The sequence below is a fragment of the Sceloporus undulatus genome, chromosome 2 (assembly GCF_019175285.1).
Source record: "Sceloporus undulatus isolate JIND9_A2432 ecotype Alabama chromosome 2, SceUnd_v1.1, whole genome shotgun sequence".
Lineage (NCBI taxonomy): Eukaryota > Metazoa > Chordata > Lepidosauria > Squamata > Phrynosomatidae > Sceloporus > Sceloporus undulatus.
The window spans coordinates 250,094,235-250,114,873 of record NC_056523.1 but is presented as its reverse complement, the minus strand read 5'-3'; the positions used below and the strand labels follow the sequence as shown (position 1 = coordinate 250,114,873).

General features: G+C 42.1%; 1 protein-coding gene across 1 annotated transcript in view; it reads left to right on the top strand.

Moving 5' to 3' along the window:
• Window positions 1-1,648: 1,648 nt before the first annotated feature.
• RASEF (RAS and EF-hand domain containing) overlaps window positions 1,649-20,639 on the top strand; it is a gene marked incomplete at its 5' end in the record, with an annotated part of 54,237 nt that continues 35,246 nt past the window's right edge. The window contains 2 exons of the mRNA XM_042447760.1: window positions 1,649-2,016; window positions 19,932-20,078. Coding sequence (XP_042303694.1) covers window positions 1,649-2,016; window positions 19,932-20,078 — 515 coding nt within the window. The remainder of the gene's footprint in view (window positions 2,017-19,931; window positions 20,079-20,639) is intronic.

Below are 20,639 nucleotides of genomic sequence, written 5' to 3'. Positions count from 1 at the left end.
TCCCCTTTGATGCTTCTTTAATTGCCATGGCTCAATGTTATGAATTGTAGTTTGTCTCTGACTTGTTGTTCCTGTGTGCCTTCAAGTAGTTTCTGACATATGGCTTTTCTTGGCAAGTTTCTTCAGAGGGGGTCTGTCATTCCCTTCCTTTGAGGCTGAGCTAGGATTCGAACCCTTGTCTCCCAGAGTCATAGCCCAACACTCAAACCACAGGGGCTCTATTGCAGAGAAGGCTCAATGTCTCACAAAACTACAAATCCCAGAATTCCTTAGCATTGGGTGGTGTCAAACCAGATTATGGCCCATAACACATTGCAGAAATAATCCAGTTTGAGACCGCTTTAACTGTCTTGGCTGGACGCTAGGCCATCTGATTGTGGCACCAAAGCTCTCTGACAGAGAAGAAGGCTAAATGTCTCATGAAACTACAGTATGGAGAGAGATCTTGTAGCATCTTTGAGACTAAAGAAAGAAGTTGGCCACATGAGCTTTCCTAGATTTAAGCCTACTTCCTCAGATGCTTTTAGTGGAGTGGAAGCCAGGGACAGACATATACAAGCCATAGCCATGTGAGAATGTCATTTCAAAATCCTTTGTGTATGGCTTCCACTCCACCAAATGCATCTGAGGAAGTAGACTGAAGTCTAGGAAAGCTCATGCTGCCAACTTCTTTCTTTTAGTCAGTAGATAGCCGCACTTCATTCTCATGGTGAGGCTATTCCACTTTTACTGCTCTGGCTGCCTCCTGTTGCATTCTGGGGTTTGTAGTTCAGTGAGGCCTAAGAGCTCTCTGGCTGAGGATTCTAAATGCCCCTCCTTAAACTCCAAATCCCAGAATGCAACAGGAGGCAGTCAAAGTGGAATAGCAGCGCTATAAGAGTGTGGTGTGGCAATCTCCTCAGTTTCAAAGGTGCTACAAGATCTCTCTGCACAGAATGATTCTAGTATATTGTGACAGAATTCACTGTCACAAAACTACAGTTCCCAGGATTCCCTAGCACTGAGCCAGGGGCAGTTAAAGCGCTCTCAAAGTGGGTTATTTCCGCAGTGTGTTTGGGGCCTATGTCTGCTGGGGGAAATCGTAGTTTTGTGAGGCACCGAGCCCTCCTCTGTCAGAGAGAGCTCTGGTGCCACGACGAACTACAATTCCCAGGATTCCCTAGCATTGAGCCAGGACAGTTATTATTATTATTATTAAGCTTTATTAATATTATCATTAAGTTTTATTGATAGAGTCTCAGACTGGGTTGCTTTCTGTATAGGCTTCGTTTGGGGCCTCAGTCTCCTGGGCCTCGAAGAGGGAGGAGGCCTCCTGTTCCCGCTCTTTCCTTCCCTCCCTCTGAGGGAGGCCTGGGTCTCTCTCTCTCTCTCTCTCTCTCTCTCTTCCGAGGGGAGGCCTGGGCTCCTTCCTTCAGGGGCCTGCACTTGCAGGAGAGGCCTGGAGGCAGGCGAGCGGGCGGGAGCCACCTTTCCCTGGCCGACGGAGGGGTGGCTGGGTGGGGCGGTGTGACTGAGGGAGGCGGGCTGGCTGGGCGCCTCCCGGACGGCGCTGGCGGTGGTGGGTGGCAGCGGTGTGTCCACCCTCTTCTCCCGGTCCCCTGCCATGGAGGAGGAGGAGGCGTCGGGGTCGCCTTCTTCTCCTTCTCCTTGGCCGCTGCTGCGCTCGCTCTTCGTGGCGTGCGACGTGAAGGGCTCCGGGCGGATCGAGCGGGAGGACTTCGGGGCGCTGTGCGCGGAGCTGCGGGTGCCTCCCGAGGAGGCGGAGGCCATCTTCCGGCGCCTCGACACCGACCGCGACGGCGCCATCTCCTTCGCCGAGTTCGCCCGAGGCTTCCGAGGAGCCTCCACGCAGCCCAGCAGGAGCCAGCTCCGGCGCCCCTCACCCTCGCAGGAGCCCTCGGGGGACGAGGACATGGAGGACATGGAGGACATGGAGGAGGGCGCCATGGGAGACCCGGGCCAGGCTTGGAGGGACTTCGAGGCCAGGCTCGGCGGGGAGGCCAGCTACATCCCCAGGTAAGGAGGAGGCACACTCCGCCTTCATCGCCCTGGATCACAACAGCGGTGGCAAGAGGGCCTCTGAGCATCTGCAGAAGGATCGACCTTAACGTCGGGGAATATAGCAATGGCACTTAAACGGTTTACAGAGTATAAGCGTGTTATAATCAATATGTTTATTCCAACCCCCGCCTTCCTCCCAAGAAACTCACTTTGGCAACTTCAGAAGGATGCCAGGCTGAGTCCACCCAGAGTCCCTGGCTGGACTTGAACTCGCAGCCTTGGGGTTTGTGAGGGAGGGAGGGGATGCAGTACAAGCATCTAAACAAGCATCTAAAGGCAGGTTGAGATTGCAGCCAGCCTGGTCTCAGCCTTGGACTAGGACTCTGGAGACTGGGGTTCGATTCCCAGCTTGGCCATAAAACTTAATGGCCGTTTCAAAAGCCTGCACAGCTTGGCAGTAGGAAGGGGCCAGTATTAAAACAGGTTTCTTCAGGCTGCAGATAGCTTTTAATTAATTGTTAATTATTAATTAATAGAAATTAATGTTATTAATATTAATTCTGCCCCCCTCCTCTTCTGCCTGGTCCTTTCCTAAAGAGAAAGCCAAGCAGCGGAGGAGCATTGCAAATGTTCACTTCTTCCCATCCTCAACCCAGCCTTCTCCCCAGGAGAAAGCCAAGCTGCAGAGGAGCCTTCTAGGGCAAGTATTTGCCCGTTCTCCTCCTCCTTGAAGAAGTGTCACATGGAGGTTGTTTTCTGCTGCTCCAGAGACTAGAACACGGAACGATGGATGCAAGCTCCAGGAAAAGCGATTCCACCTCAACGTTAGGAGGAACTTCCTGACAGTAAGGGCTGTTCCACAGTGGAATGCACTCCTTCCTCGGAGTGTAGTGGAGTCTCCTTCCTTGGAGGTCTTTAAACAGAGGCTAGATGGTCATCTGTTGGGGATGCTTTGATTTAGATTTCCTGCATGGCAGAATGGGGTTGGACTGGATGGCCCTTGCGGTCTCTTCCAACTCTGTGATTCTATGAATCTTCTACTGCCTGTCCTCCTCTTCAGGGGAAAGCCAGATGATGGAGGAGCCTTGATCAGCAAGCATTTGCCCATCCATCCTCCTCCTCTGCTGCCTGGCCTTCTCCTCAGGAGCAGTGAAGGAGCCTTGAAATCGTTCCACATCCTCATGGTCCACCCAAAATCCTTTGGCAGGCCACATGTGGCCCCTGGACCATGTATTGTGCAAGCCTGCTATATAGGTTGAGATTGCAGCCAGCCTGGTTTGAGTGTTGGACTAGGACTCTGGAGACCGGGGTTCGATTGCTGCTTGATTATGAAATTCATGAAGTGGCCTTGGGCAAGGCACACTCTCTCAGCCTCAGGGGGAGGCCATGGCAAACCTCCTCTGAACAAATCTTGGAAAAAACCAAACAAAACCAAATCAGAAACAATTTGAAGGCACTCAACACACACACACAGAGGTTGAGGAGAAATCTTGTAGCATCTTTGAGACTTAACTGAAAGAAATACCACATTCAGGCTATGTTTATAACATATATTGTTGTTGTGTGCCTATATGTCATTTTTAACTTACAGTGACCCTAAGGTGAACCTATCATGGAGTTTTCTTGGCAAGATTTGCTCAGAGGAGGATTGCCATTGCCTTCCCCTGAGGCTGAGAGAGTGTGACTTGTCCAAGGCCACCCAGTGCCTTTCATGCCCCAGCTGGGACCTTGGTCTCCAGAGTCATAGTCCAACACTTAAATGCTACCCCATACTGGCTCTCTTATACAGTATATAAAAAAAGGATATAGGAAACAGAAATGAACTTCATGTTTACATTTGGGTCCTATCTTCAAGATAACTCATTTCGTATATGCAACTATTACAAAATCTGAAGAAACCCAAAACACTTCTGGTCCCAAGCCTTTTGGATAAGGGAGACTCAACCTGTAATTGCAAAAGATCAAACGTTACTCTTGGGCGAATTTCTTTCTCTCAGGTATGCCCAGCAGATTTGCCTGGTGAGAAACAAAGCAGCAGGCAACTTCAATGTTGGGGACATTTTTGCTGTTGATTTATGCCATAACTTTCTTCCAGCACTGTGCCACCTTTTATTCTCTCAGGAACCTTGTTGAAATGGGTTAGGGAAAGGGAGAGCTACTGGCCCAGAGAGCCTGAGCCTCATTCCAAGTGGGAAATTGAACTTGTTGCTCCTAGCCTGGCACTAACTCCTACCCTGTATTTCCTCTGAATCATAGAGTCATGGAATCATAGAGCTGGAAGAGACCTCAAGGGCCATCCAGCCAAAACCTCTGCCATGCATGAACTCATGATCAAAGCACCCCCCCCATCCATCCAGCCTCTGTATAAAGAGCCATAAAGAAGGAGACTTGATCACACTGCAAAGGAGTGTGTTCTTATGTCGAACAGAGACTTCTGGTTTTAAAAAAGGAAACCACCCTAGCAGCTTCATAAATGAATCAATGTTAGTAATGCATCCCCCTCACATCTACTCTCTGCCCACCCTGAACTTGTGCCCTGGCATCCTTTTTATCCCTTAAGAGCAATGCTCTCCTTTCTCTTCTCCCCCACCCCCTTCATTGCCTATGATATTTATTACTCAGCCTAAGCTGAAAGTCTATAGATGGAGTAACATAAAACTGTTAGGATTTATGATGGTGGTGATAGGTGTATGGTGGTAAATAACAACAACTGTGGCTCCTTAGAAATTATTTATATGCAGCAATGCTGACCATCAGTCTTTCTTACAGCAAACTTGCAAAGTGCCACGTGGCTTTTGTTCTCCTTTGGTTTTCTTTTAGTTTTCATTGCCTCAGGCAAACCTGGCTTCTTAGATTTCAACTCTTCTCTTGCTGCTGCAGAAGAATTTCTTTTCTTCAGAGCTGCTCACAATCACTGATCAGTTCAAAACATCCCAGTTTTGTGAAAGAGTATAGAACATGTTCCAAAATGGTGTCCCTTGGTGACACTCTTCCTTTCCCTCTCCCCTCCCCACATTTGGTGTAGACAGGTGTTGCCTTGTTGTCAGATAAAGCACACACAAATGAACAAATAAGTCAGGTGATATCTTTTTTTTTTAAAAGAACAAGTTCCTGTTTAGTCTCAGACTTTCAGGTTTATGTAAGACACACATTCTTTCTCTTTTTTTAGAAGGAAGAAACAGAAAAGGTAATTAGTTTTTTGTGGGTTTTTCAGGCTAAGATAATTATTTGCCAGTTTAAAGCAAGTCTGTAAGTTCACTCATGTACCATATTGTCACTATTTTGGGAATATCTTCTAGCCATGGGACCCTGTATCAAAGTTGGTAGCCCTTTGCACTGCTGTAGGAACCTTTGGCACGGGGGATTCCCATGCCATGATACTTATCCCATGGCCAAAAGATAATGCTCAAAATAGCCACAATACAGTACAAGAGTGAATTTACAGACTTTCTTCCCCCCCCCCCCCCCCCCACCCCCCCCTTTTTTTATCTTCCTTTTTAATATCCTACAGTGAACAGTTATTCCATTCAGAATGGGCTCCAATCCTGAGCATACATAACAAGGACAAACAATCCTGTTTAGCAGACATGAGAAACGTGTGATCCTCCATTTTTGTTGAACTGCACCTTGTATATTCTTCACCCTTGTTTGTGTTTCCTGGGGCTCATGGGAATTCATTTCTGGAGGGTGTACATTTTCCACTCCTAATGCACACTATTCTTAGAAATAAATTCCACTGAGCAGGGGGATTTGTAGCCCAGGCAGTCTGTATACAGCCAGCCCTCCATATCCATAGATTTGTATCCATGGATTCAATCAACCATGGTTCAAAATATTCACCAAAATAAAATCCAAAAAGCAAACCTCGATTTTGCTGTTTTATATAAGGGACATAATTTTACTACACCATTGTATATAGTGGGACTTGAATATCCATAAATGTTGATATTTGAAGGGGGCAGGAACCAAACCCCAGTAGATACTGAGGCCCACTGTAATAGTTTTTTGACCAACAGAATGGCCATGCTGACTGAGGGATTCTGGGAACTAGTATAAAAATGAAAAACAAAACCCATTTTCAATCTTTGAGTGTAGAATGGCCTACGTTTGACCAGACACGCATAGGATTTGGAAGTTAATTTATTAAATGATCGTTGGGAAACCTCATTATTTCTGTCTGAAGGCCCCATTCCTGAAATACTCTCTCAGGGACTGTGTGTTGGTGGGTGCTGGTGGGTGAGGCAAAAACTAAAAGTAAGGAGGCCACAATCTTCTTTCCCTTTCACCCTCCTTCTTGCCCAGTGGATTGCTAAAAGAGAGATGGATCATCTTTGCCAGAGGTCCAAATTAAGTGTTTGCAAAGGGCTTTTGAAAATAAGAGGAGGACTAGAGGTTGTTCACCATAGCACTAAAAGCACAAAAATGTCTTGCGGAAGGAATTTATGTCCCATGTGCGTAATCCTGTGAGGTAGTAGATTATCAAGTGATGAGTGGATCACATTATATATTTGTCTTTCTGGCTGGGTACTGTGTTCATGTGATAAGACTCTATGGTTGATAGCTGTTTCATGCCAGCTGGCTATTGTATGAAAGATACAATTATCAAATAGTAAAAAATGTTGGTGACATTCAAGTCCTAATGATTCAGAGGAGTCATCATGTTTAAATAAATGCCATTACATGGATGGCAATCTGTCTTCATCTGTAATGAAATGAAATTAGTTTCACTTACATGAAACTACAGGTGTTTGGTATATTAGTTTGGATTGTTGTTGTTGTTGTTGTTGTTGTTGTGCCTTTAGGTCATTCATGGTCACCCAGTGGGTTTCCATGGCTGAACAGGGATTTGAACCCTGGCCTCCAGTGCAGTAGATGTGTCTGACAGAAGGATTATTTTGTCATTACTGGTGTGTTTTTGATCAGCCAATAATTTTAAGGCTATTTTGGTTGTATTACTGAACTAAAGACAGCCTCCACCAAACCTGGACATTTCCTGGTGAGTTAAATTACATCCCCAGCAAACGTGTCCACAAGTAGATGAGAATGATGGATTGTAGTCCACCATGTTGGAGGTCACCAGGTTGGGGATAGCTGGATGAGAGTATCACAAGGAACAATAAAGATGGCCTTTTCTTTCTTTTGGACAATGTATAGTAAATGATGTGTCACTTCCATTGGTATATTCTATAATTAATTACTTACAATGCAAATGATTTAGCAGATAATTTTATTTAGTAATATAAAAAGAGTAGAAAGCTCCATTGGCAATCTGACATCTTGGTGTGGTTTTTTTTACCAGTTATTAGCTAGAAACCTCCTTTTTGGAAGGTTTGTCACTCAGTGGTAAAAACATATGTGCGAGACAAACACTCCTAGGTTCAGTCACTGGCATTTCCAAATAAATAAGGACTCATGCCTGAAACTACAGAGCAGGTCTGGGTAACTGGTGGCTCTCCAGGTATTGTCATGATCCAGTTCCCATCAAGCCCTGCCAGTATGGCCAATGGTGAGGGTTGATGGTACTAGTAGTTTTTCAGTATCAGGAGGGTTGAAAATCCCCCCTCAAGAGCTGGAGCAGGTTGATCAGTGAAAGGAGGGGTGCCAATCCATGAAGACAATGTTGAGCTAGATGGACCAGTGGTCTGATTTGATGTGAGTTCCCTTCCTGCAGGGTTGGTTGGTTTAAACCAAATGCTGTACAAAAATCCACTCCTGACTTTTTAAATTGATTATTCAAAGGTTTTTTGTTTATGGCTCTTACTATTTTCCAACCATCTTATTGGAAGAACAATGACTGTTTGAATTTTAATATTTTAACCCATAACAGTTTATTGGCAGTTGCCCACTGTTAGATCAGTATCAAGTGCCAGTTGCTTCTTTTTTTAATCCCATGCAAGAAATGCTATTCAGAAACATATCCTTCAAATAACAAAAGGTCTACCAAAACAACTTGCTTTAAAAAAGCACTTTTTAAAGAAGAATGATTATTTAAGCATAACATCTAAACTCCAACATTGGTGTAGTCCTATACTCCTATATAGCTTACCAACTTCTCAATATAATTCCCAAAGTTGTATTGAAAGATGTAAAACATCAAAGCCTTTGGATTGTTAATGTTAGAAAGCATGGTTGATAAAGCTTTCTAATACATAAAATAATGTTTCACAGTATTACTACAATAAGCAGGATTGAATTTTTTTCATTAGAATATTAGTGCAAAAAACAAAACAAAACAACAACCCTTTAAAAATGGTTTTAAAACACACACACACACACAACCCAGGGTTTTGGGTTTTTTAAACTTCCCTCTCCCAGTCTTGACTTCCTGTGTTTTTGAAATCTCATGTGTGGGGCATCAAGGCAGCAATTCTCTCAGATTTTGAAATGATGTTGCCTCTTTGAGTGGAGTTCTTATTGAGCTGTTACCCCTGATGGCCTTATAAAACTGGGCTCTCCAGGAGGCCTTTCCACATTCCTCTGAATGTTTTATACCAGGAAACTCCCTCTCTTAAGTTCCTTCCTCATTGATTTGCAACAGTCATGGAAAGGACAGCTATACAGTTGGTCTTCCACATTTGCAGCTTTGACTCCTAAGGTTTTGATTATTTGTGGATTTGATTAATAAGTTCTCTCTAGCGTAACTGCCAGAACTTGACTAGAGTAATGCCGGAGGACCTTAGAGATTACTAGACAAAACAGTTCTCTGTGCCTTTCTAGTCCTCCAGAGTGGTCGATTTCTGGGCAGAAGTTGAGCATAGACTTACACTGGAGGACCTAGAGATTCCTAGAGAGGTATTCTTTCAGGTAAAAAAAATTAATAATGGTATTTTATTTGTGGTTTTTCCACATTCATGGGGTTGCTGCACTCCTATCCCCAGCAAAAGTGGAGGACCCCCTGTTTTACTACATTCTTTCTCTAGCTCTTCCTAACTGCTAATTTGAAAATAAAATTGAGATATCATGGAAATTATACATGACTTTTGGGAAAGCACAAGGAAAAAAAGGAAACTGAAACAACATTTATTCCTTTTCACAGTCAGCCCTTGTAATATGATTTATATGTCATACTTTATAAAGACCTATTGGGCTTTTTTTAAAATACAGAAATGTGTTATAGTAATTTTCTCCTGTTTTGGGTGCACCTGTGACCTGAAATGAAAGTGTGCAGATTGTCAGTCTAAAATCCAGAAATGAGTGCTTCTGTGTTAAGAGCAGTATCAGGTGCTTATGAAATCTGCTTGCTTGCTGATAGTATATGGACTGTTACTAATGTTCAGTAACATTACTTTTCTGGACTAAAACTCCCATCATCTCTCAGTCAAATGGACCAATAGCTATGCCCCTCCCAACCATTACTGTTTCCAAGTTCTTGGCAGTATCAGTAGCCCAGCTTTCTCCCTACTTAGTGCTCTCTGTATTTCAAGTTCCACCGTTCTGTCTGGTAAGGGTCTATAATAGCCTTCATCAACCTTCCCTTGCAATGCCAGTCTGCATTGCTAGACAGCTTGGGGATTATGGGAGTTGCAGTACAAAACACCTGTAGCACATGCATGTCAGAAAATTGAAATAGACATATATGTTGTAAGTGAGGGAGAATCTGGGGGTACACAGAGAGTAAATCAACATGGAACAGCCAGAGCATAAGTTCAAGTAGCTTAATATGTTTTAAGATATCTAATAGGTATTTTAAACGGATATAACTTGACAGCTTTTACAGTGCCTTTTTAAAAGAAGGGTGTTCTTTTGTTTCATGTCTTTACAAATGTTGATGGTATACTGTTTTTACAGGTTTGCTATACTATTCTCAGATGTGAAGGATCAACAGATTATGTGAACTTTTAGTTATCAAAAACCATTATACTGTGTTGAGATTTAGTCAAAGCATGCCCTTTAAGGTCAGTGGACAACTAAGGTTGAATCCTTTCCAATGTAATCTTGGCCTCACATGTACATTGAACAATGTTTTTCAACACAAAAACCACCAGAAAAGTCAAATTTAGAAATAAATCCTTTATTTTCTGATGTTCATTTTTAAGAAAAAGCACCACCTGAAGTTCCAGTATTAACTTTTAAAGATTACCATTGAAGCTTATATTAGAGTTTGAGAATTCTGGGAATTGTATTCTGTAAAAGTAACTTCAAAACTTTGGTAGAAACAGCAGTTGCAAAGCAAAGGTCACTCAGATATATAGTGGAGTCTAGTACACTGGTTTAGGACTTCTGTATAGGTGATGGAATGAAATGTGCGCGGTGAGAGTTTGTGTAAGCATGTGTCTCCCTTATCTTGGTACCATGGATACAGTGTTTATTACAGCCCTTTGAATTCAGTCCAGCTACTTTGTCTTAATAGGGTGGTAGAGCGAATTGCCATTGCTTTGTTTGGCACGAGTAAACAGACATGTGGTTAGATTCTACTGAATGGCAGGTTCTCATGCATTGCTTGAGGCGGAATGGTGATCAGAACAAAATGGTTATAAAATCAGCTGTGTGCCATAAGCCAGAGAAGTCCAGATTCAGAGCTACAGGTATATTTGAACTGAGGTTGTCATCTGATTGAACTTTATTGTATATGTTTTAGATGTTCACTTATCTGTTGTAGGAGTGAGAATCACAGGATTCTCTTTTCAAACTACAGCACAGGAAAAGAAACTCCACCTCAACATTAGGAAAGAAATATCTGACAGTAAGAGCCATTTGACAGTGGAACACATTCCGCTGGAGTGTGGTGAAGTCTCCTTCTTTGGAGGTTTTTAAACAGAGGCTGGATGGCCATCTGTTGAGGATGCTTTGATGGTGTACTCCTGCATGGCAAGGAGTTGTACTGGATGGCCCTTGAGGTCTCTTACAACTCTATGATTCTGTCATTCTCCAAATGTTGTCAGACTTCCGTTTCCAGCATTCTACAGTGCTGGCTGTCTTGGCTAGGGCTGCTGAGATTTGCAGTCCAACAACATCTGGAGAGCAGCATGATTCCTATCCCTGATTTGTTGACTTTTAAAATTTTCAGATGCGTGAAAAAGCCCAAACACTCTGCTTGCTAATATTTCTGGGGACTAGGAGTATAGCTAGGAGGTGTACAAATGTTGGGGTGTGGTTGGTGGGTTTAGTCTCCTGAATCATACTCGTGTTGTTGTGTGTCTTCAAGTCATTTCTGACTTGTGGTTGGAAGTCAAACCTGTTATGTGGTTTTCTTGGCAAGATTTATTCAGATGAGATTTGCCATAGCCTTCCACTAAGGCTGAGGGTGTGTGGCTTGCCCAAGGATACCTACCCAGTATGCGTCCACAGCTCAGTGAGGATTTTATCTAGGTATCCTGGAATCCTAATCCAACATCCAAACCATCACATCTGGCTGGCTCTGTATGAGTATTAGTGGTGTCACCAAATAGATGCTCCTTTAATTAAACCATTTCTGTCAAGAAGGTGCATGATCCCTAAATGGAGTTGAAACAAGCCACATCTTTACAAACAGGTTATGTTAAAGCATGTGTAGCTGGAAGGGGTTATCTGTGACCAATGGTCTGGGTCAGACGTATCCCAGAGTTCCAATACTTGCTGGGTTAGCTGGACTCTGTGCTCAAACCTAAGCCCTAACATGCCTGATTTGGGGAGTTTTGAGGGACCAGCCTGTGGCTTATTTTCACAGTTTCCCAAAGCTGCAAAGTGGTCCATCTCAATCAGCCCTTCAGTCTCTGATGTCCATATCTCCCAATCAGTTTTACAGTATAGTACCAGTTTCTCACTCCCCCACTTCATTCTCACCAATTGTGACATATAGGAGCAATGATAATAAGGTTGGGTGCAAAATGTTTTCAGCACTACAGATGAAACAACCCTGGACTATGAGAAGATCTGCAGGGAAGGTGAAAAACACTGACAAGAAAACATTCCTTCTTGGCCCCTTTAACAGGCAAATGGGTGTATGGCAGGGGAAAACTGAAATGTACGGAAGGAGCTACCACAAGACTGGCTGAGAAATGTGAGGCAGCAAACCTATTTAAGTCCCACTTTAGGTTTTGCAAGAATTCTGTGCACCCATGAGAACCCCTGAAGCCCTGGAAATCTTATGATGGCTGGCTAGCAACCAGTGTAATGGGAGGAATTTCCCCACTGTCACGTTGAATGTGTTACCTTGCCTGGTGTGGGCAGTAGTCATGTTCGCTGCAGTTAATCCAGCAGCAGCTAGGTGTGCTTATGTGGTGCATTTTCCTGGTGGCTTTTTCCATCAGGAGACTTTCTTCAGCGTTCTGGAAATAACAATAACTGGGGGCACTGACCTCATATAGTGCCCTGAAGTGGGGGAAGAATGCCAGTGAATTGTGAAGTTTCTTACCATAATTTTAGTTGGAGTAAGTCCAAGACATTTTGCTGCCTGAATCAAGGAGAAGATGGCACCCTCTCTATTTCATTGAAGAAGCCAATTTGACTTGTAGTTGAACCTTATTGTTTACCACACCTGGAAACAGTAGCCTATTTTAGGGAGTGCAGGACTGGCTGTATGAAACACATAAGAGAAAGGAATGACCAGCAGGTTTAGAAGGAATATCTCTGAGGTTGTCACTGCTTCTGATTGACATTTCTTTTTCATGTGTTTTATACGAAGTGTAGAAAAATGAGGTTCAGTCAGCCTTCATGCTGTTGTATAAGAACAAATATATCCATTCTTAGAGAGGCATCCTAAAAAGTCACTCACTACTGAGATGAAAAGAGGAAACTTTGGCTATGCACAGTGGCGCAGTGGTTAAATGCCTGTACTGCAGCCATTCACTCAAAACCACAAGGTTGCGAGTTCAAGACCAGCAAAAGGGCCCAAGCTCGACTCAGGCTTGCATCCTTCCGAGGTCGCTAAAATGAGTACCCAGACTGTTGGGGGCAAATTAGCTTACTTGCTAATTAGCTTACTTGCTGTTCACTGCTATGATCTTTGGAATAGCGGTATATAAATAAAACAAATTATTATTATTATTATTAGATAATAATAGATCCCGAACTTACTGGTATGATTCCAAATAGCTTTAGTCCAAATTGAAGCAAACCACAATTGCACTGAAACATGTAATGGATTGACATTCTGATTAAACTAGATTTTAAACTGTTCAGAAAATCTAGGGAGAAACTCCTGTTTTAATGCTTTCAGTCTTTTAATAGGCACTGATGAATCAGGTCCACATCTGTCTTAAGTTTCAGTTTTCTCAATGAGATTTTATCCTGGATATACATTTGAAGTTATTTGAACTAGCATTTCCTTCAGTGTTTTCATGTATTTTGATATGGTTCTGACTCACCTGATTCAGAAATGGCAGTCAATGTTATTGAGAACTTGGTGAACTAGGAAACAATCTTTTGAAAACACAAAAGCTGAGTAAATAACAATAGCTGTTTTATTCCTCCATAATTATGAATTGACTAATAGTGGAGGTACTTGTTGGCAGCATTAAAGAGCCAACTTGCAAATAGTTGTGCCAGAATTCTGTAGTGTCTGTTGTATGATGTACAGGTGTTGTTCCAGTAACAAAGGATAATAGTAACCACAGGTATAGATTGCTCCAAAGGAATAACAGTCTCGTTTGATCTAAAATATAAGATGGATGGAGGTACTAATGCATCCTTTCCTAAATAGTACCTGTTGTATGTTATTAGATGGTGTATCTAATAGGGAAAAGTTTCTTCTCCAGATACATCTTTCTGAAATAATGTGCCTTTATTAAAGTTTACTGAGTTCCTCTTTAATATATTACAGGTGTCATTGCCTTTGAGCTTGCCTACTTGGGTTATTTATTCCAAATTCTGCCTTAGACTTGCTGCACCCTGTTTATATGATGCAGGGCCAGAATCCCAAATCAGACAGAGAATGTTTTCATGACATCATCACCTGATTTAGCCTCTCCTCCCTTTAACTCAAAATTTAAAACCTTACCTTACCTTTTGCTTTGTTTTTTTGTTTTGTTTTTTGCTCTCTCCACAGTGATGATGGAAGGTTTACTCCCCATGTGGTCTCTGTGAAACACTTAGCACTACTGCTGTGGGTGCGAGTCACTTTAAGGTTAGAATGAGATGTCCAACATTGATAACATGGCTAGCTGTCTTGTTGTGATCTCAACTGTAGTGCCAGGCAATAAACAGGGATCATATGGGAAGGCAGCCACCCTTTGTTGCTGCAGAGAGAGCAAAGATAAGAGGAGAATTTGAGGCCAGAATACTCCAGGGTCAGCCTGGTGTATTCTGGCCAGTGAAGACAAGCCTTTTGTTTTCCAAAGATTACTGAGATTGATGAATGTACTGCAGCTTGATCAAGACCAAATGTGCCATAGATTTTCAGAGAGAATATAGTATTAACACTCTCTTTTCAAAACAGTTGCAAGGTGGAAGGGTTGCTGAGTTTTGTTTTGTTTTTAAATTAAATCTCAAGCAGACATGTTGGCGTGAGCATTCAGGTGAGTGCTCCTGCTGTCATTTTTAATTTGAAAAGACCCTCTGGGTGTGCGCTGCTCTGCTTGTCTCTGGTTTGATTTCTCACTTCTTGTGCCTGACTAGCATTGCATTAATTTAGGCCACTGGAGTCCCCTGAATCTCTCTCTTGACGGTTGTAATTGGCCAGTGAGGAACAATGAAACCATGTTGCAGTTTTTGAGATGAAATAACCTGTGCAAACTCCCACAGTTACCACCATATGTTTATGATAGCAGCAGCTCTTCCAAGCAGAGCACAGTGGGCGTAGACTGAAAAGCGCGGCTGAGGGAAGCCGAGCTTTCAGCTCTCCTTCGTTCAAGTTTCTTGTTTGCTTAATCTTTTGAAGCTGAAATATCTCCAAGAACACCAGCTGTGACGTACGCAGGAACAGAACAAAAGGTAGCATTCCTAGGCCATCCTGTGGAAACAGAGTTACAAAAGGGTGCAAAATAAAAAGGGATGTGAAGTGTGGCCAGAAATTGAGTTGAGATGGAAATTTAGAGTGGGTAGCAAATGGCCTGCAGACTATGAATGTATTTGTGAATGCAATATTGCAGAGACTATATATAGGTGAGGTGTCCAGTGACTCCGTGAATAAGATCATACTGTGTTAGTTTGAATCTGTGAGTACCAAGGACGTGGCCAAGCTTCTTGGAAATGTGAAGAAAACAACTTGCCCTCTCGACCCTTGCCCTTCATGGCTGGTTGTTCAAGGAGGAGATGCATTTAGGTTACATCTGAAATGTATCATAAATGCATCTCTTAGGGAGGGCTATTTCCCACCTTGTCTAAAAGAAGCGGTGGTATGGCTGCTTCTGAAAAAACCCTCCCTCGATCCCTTGGACATGAATAATTACAGACTGGTCTCCCATCTTTAAGCAAGGTAATTGAAAGAGCTGTTGCCCTTCAACTCAAAGTGGTCTTGGATGAAACAGATTATCTAGGCCCATTTCAAACTGTCTTCAGGGCAGGATACGGAGTCGAGACTGTCATGGTCACCTTAGTAAATGATCTTCGCTTGAGCATTGACAGGGAACGCGTGACTCTGTTGGTGCTCTTGGATCTCTCAGTGGCTTTCAATCCCATTGACCATGGTATCCTTCTGAAATGCCTGAGAGAATTGGGCATCGGGGGCACTGCATTACAGTGGTTCTGGTCCTATCTCTCAGACAGATTCCAGATGGTGGTGTTTGGAGACAGCTGCTCCTCTAAAAGAGGGCTTAAATTTGGGGTCCTTCAGGGTGCCATTCTGTCCCCAATGCTATTTAATATCTACATGAAACTGCTGGGGGAGATCATCCAGAGGCATGGGGCAGGCTTACACTGATGACATCCAATTATATCTCTCCGTGCCCCGGACCATAGCATCAACTAAGGAAGGTGTCTCCCCTCTGAATGAATGTCTTGAGGCAATAATGGGCTGGGTGAGGAAAAACAGACTGAAACTGAATCCAGATAAGACGGAGGTGCTCGTAGTTGGAGGTCCTAATTCGAGTTTGGAGGTTTGTCAACCGGTTCTGGACGGGGTCACACTTCCCCTAAAGGACTGTGTTCATAGTTTGGGGATACTCCTGGATCTGTTGCTCCAGATGTCAGCTCAGATAGATGTGATGGCCAAGAGTGCCTGTTATCAGCTTCGGTTGATACACCAACTATGCCCCTTCTTAGAACCTGTGGACCTAAAAACTATGGTGCACGCACTGGTAACCTTACAACTTGACTTCTGCAATGTGCTCTACATTGGACTACCCTTGTATCTAGTCTGGAAACTTCAATTAATCCAAAATATGGCAGCCAGGGTGGTCACTGGAGGATCTAGAGGTGGCCATATTACATCTATATTAAAGTCTCTTCATTGGCTGCCTATTAATTTCTGGGCATAATACAAGGTATTGGTTATAACTCTGAAAGCCCTTTATGGCTTAGGTCAAGTTTACGTATGGGATCGCTTTCTCCCATATAATCCGCCCCACAGACTGAGGCCCTCAAATAAAAACTTACTGCAGCCAGCTAAAACTAGGCTGGCTGCAGTTACCCAGAGGACTTTCACTTCAGCCGCTCCCAAATTGCCAGAAAAGATTCGAAGTATTACTAGTCTTGATTGCTTTAAAAAGGCAGTCAAGAAATATCTCTTCCAGCAGGCCTTTCCAGATTAAGATCCTTGCATTTATTCATTTGACAATTGCCCTAACTGCCTCCTCGTTGTTTTAATAATTGTTTTAACAATTGTTCAATAGTTTAATTGTTTTTAATGTGGATGGGAGGGTTTGGGATATAATGAAACATGCTGTTATTGTATTTTATGGATATTTTTAGTGTAAGCTGCTTCAATCGTTTGGAGAAGCGGGATATAAATAAATTATTATTATTCTCAGAATTTCTGTCTGCACCTAGATTTTATGCATGAAAGGTATTAGGCTGCAAAGTGGCTCAAACTGTCAGACAGCAGATGACAGATTATAGAGATGTTATTTTTTTTGTCCTGTACTTCAAAAAGCACTGCATTCTAAATTCATTTCTTAGCTATGAGCTGAAAGTCTCCATTTCAAATCTTAGCTCTGCATCAAACCTAACTCATGCAAATCTTTGTATCTCTGAGGCTCTGTTATTTGATGGTATCAAACATACTGTAGTGGTTGTTACGTCTTGTAAAGGGGAAAGTAAGCAAGGATAGATTTTAAAAATGCTTTATTGTTCTGTCTTGCTTGTTAATACAAGGTGTTCAGTGCACTTTAGAGAATCAGTTCAGAAGGCAAAGGTTGGCCAACTTCACTAATGGTTGCACTTTTTCCAGTACTGTGCAATGATGCCAAGGGAAATCTGACAAAACCTGCCAGCTTTGAGCAGCTCATTGTTCCAGTGTCTGATAATTTACAACTACTGCATCCTTGGCTTATGCCTGCCTGCTGCCACTACTTATGTCTGAATGGTTATACCAGTGTAATGCACTGGCAGGATTCTGGCCAGTGTTTCTAATAATGTACTCTGCATAGTGGGATTGTGGGATTAGGCCTTGGTATGACCTGTGTAAGGGAACTTTGCATGCATAAATACTTCAAATTCTTTCTCTGATTATTCCACATGTTCAAAAATGCACCAGTAAGACATGTAACAGAGACAAAAACACAGGGAAGAAAGTCTCCCAACAAACCCAGATGCCACTGGAGCTGATTTTGGGTTTGGGGAAGGGAATAAATGTGTCTGCTTTGCTGGCAGAGCAACAATGGACACTATCCACAGCACTAATTTCAGTGTTCGAAAGTGAACATCAGTGCACATAACCATGTTTCCTTCACCTTCACCCTGCAACGACCCAACTGTCCCCAGATTGGCTCCAAAGAGACCTTGGGGACCATTGGATTCTTTTTGTCTTTGCTCAGAAAGCAATACAGTATAACAAAATAGGAAAACATCAACCATACTATCAGGGTTCTTGCCCTTGCTTATTCGCCAGTGTCATTTGTCAACAGTGGTCTTCTACTGTCTTCACAAGACAGGCAAGTCAGTCTCTGTGCAACAGAGTAAATGAATACAGATCTGACATCAAAAACAATGACATTCAGAAACCGATGGGAGAATGTTTTAGTTATCCAGGGCACTTTGCTACCTTTCAAACCAAAGGAACATTAAAGGGAAAGAGACTGTAGTATGAAATTACTGAATTAAAACTTACTGACATATTTGATTCTGTTTGTTTAATAGAGATAATGGTTTCCTCTCACTACTAAAGTCCTCTAATGTAGTAAATTCTATTATTGCCACTTGCTGCTGTTTTGAATTGTACCACAATTATCTACACTTACGTAAGCTTTTGAGAGAATTGTCTCAGGCTGTACAGCTTTTGTTTCATGGCTATTAGGTCCCACTGTCTAGATATTTTCCCCTCCATTTGTACTGAGGATAATGCTTTGTGTGTTGAAGATGGTGATGTAAGATTAACACAGCTTCTCTTGAAGATTTTATAGAGGTTGAACTTAAAGTTTGTATCTGTTTGGGTCTTTTTGCCTTGCACGTTGAACCCCATATTCTCCTTAATTTGCTTTAACTTTGTACAACCCACTTCTTCCTATTGACTCTCTTGGTTGCATACTGCATGACATGAACCCATCCATGTAGATGTTATTTGACTCCCATCTCCTTTTGCCAGCCTAACTAATGGTGCACTTGAACTGAAGTCCAACACAAAATGACATGCTAGATGTGTCATACTCCTGTCCTAGATCAAACCAATTGACTCTTCTTAACTATTCCAGGAATACCAGTGTCCTCAAATAACAGGTTACAGATTGCATTAGGTGTATTTAGTAATAACGCCACAAAACATTTTTTCAAAGGCTAATATTCTGCCACATATACACTTGTGTACAGGTGTGCACATATACTGATCCTACCCTGTGGACATTTTCACTGACAGAATCTGTATGTGAACAGGTTTATTCTATGCAGTTGGAACCTCTGTGTGATTAGGAGTTCTGACTGTGTGGAATCTTGTACATTATGCAGGGGCTGGCACTATCATTAGACAGTGTTTAGCCAGCAGCATTTGGTCTTTATCCAGTGGTCTAACCTACACCCTTCAGTCCTGCTGACCTTGGGTGCAGTGCAGAATGCTATCCCCTTGCCAATGCTGAAATCAGATTCAGGTGCCAATGCAGTAGATGGTGCAAGATCTTCCCCTTCACCTCAAGTAGCAAATTTTTTGGACTGACCATGATGCCACCATATTTGTTATCTAGAGACCAAGCCCAAATTGACTGCCCTGCTTTTGAGGTATCTCATAAAGTAATTGTTAATGCAGTTAAAAGAGTTTTGTACATATTTTCTGTGAAGTTACAAAGATAGTAAAAGTTTGCAGTCATTATTGCACAGGTTCATTGATATTCAGAGATGATGTTTCCAAATCTTTTCTCATTTGCACTTAAAATATATCTTGGTACTATAACAAAAACAGATTGAATTTTCTCTTTTAATTTTCCTAATGCAGATTGAGTCTCCCTTATCTGGAATTCTGAAATCCAGAATACTCCAAAATCCAAAACTTTTTTCCATGGGTGTGCTTCCTGATAGTTCAATGTACATGAACTTTGTTTCATGAACAAAATTATTCAACACCCCCCCCCCCCCCGTATATGATAATCTCCAGGCTATGTGTATAACGTATATATGAAACCTAAATGAATTTTGTGTTGAGACTTGGGTCCCATCTCCAAGATATGTCATCATGTACATATTTGCAAATACAGGTATTCCAAAATAAGAAAAACCCTCCAAAACGTGTCTGGTTCCAAACATTTTGGATAAGGGAGACTCAACCTTTATAAATTTTTGATTTAGCTTTAGATAAAAACAAAGCTAAACTGTAAAAGCTATGTAAAATACTCTTATTGGCTCCATTTACCCAGCTACCTCTGCATAAGATATAAACTGATTGTTCGAATAAATCTGCAGCTTGTTTAATTAAATATCTTTCTTTCTTCCAGACAAGAACAGGTCAGCGTTCTGTATCAGAACATCAATATAGTGGAACCAAGATTAATTCAACCGTATGAGCATGTTATTAAGAACTTTATTCGAGAGATCAAGCTTCAGAGCACAGAAATGGAAAACCTAGCCATAGCTGTGAAAAGGTAGAGTCAATTGTTTTGCACACTTTAGTTAAACAGTTGCTTTCTGCTATACGTGATGTTGCTTAAAGTTTCAAATGATATCAGTTAATATGCATGCTTCCACTTCCACCCTGAATTGTATAAGGATTGCATATTTTAGAAAATTATTTTAGAAAAAATTAGTTATAGTTCGAAGCCCAGATTACCATTTTAGTTACATTTTATGTTTTCATTATTTGAAAGTACTTAAAACATTTACTTCTTAACTGATTAAAAATACTCAGACCACTGTAAGACATAGGTTTGTGGTACCAAGCCTACCTAAGTGAGGCCACACACTACCTGTAACAGCAATAGTAATGAAAGTGAGCTATAATAACAACACAGAAATGTGAAATGCTCTCCCTTTTGTGATACAAATGTAATGTAACTTAGGTCCAAAATACACTGCAGAAATAATCCAGTTTGAGATGATTTTAACTGCCCTGGCTCAGTGGTAGGGAATCCTGGGAATTGTAGTTGATTGTGGCACCAGAGCTCTCTGACAGAGAAGGCTTAATGCCTCACAAAACTACAGTTCCC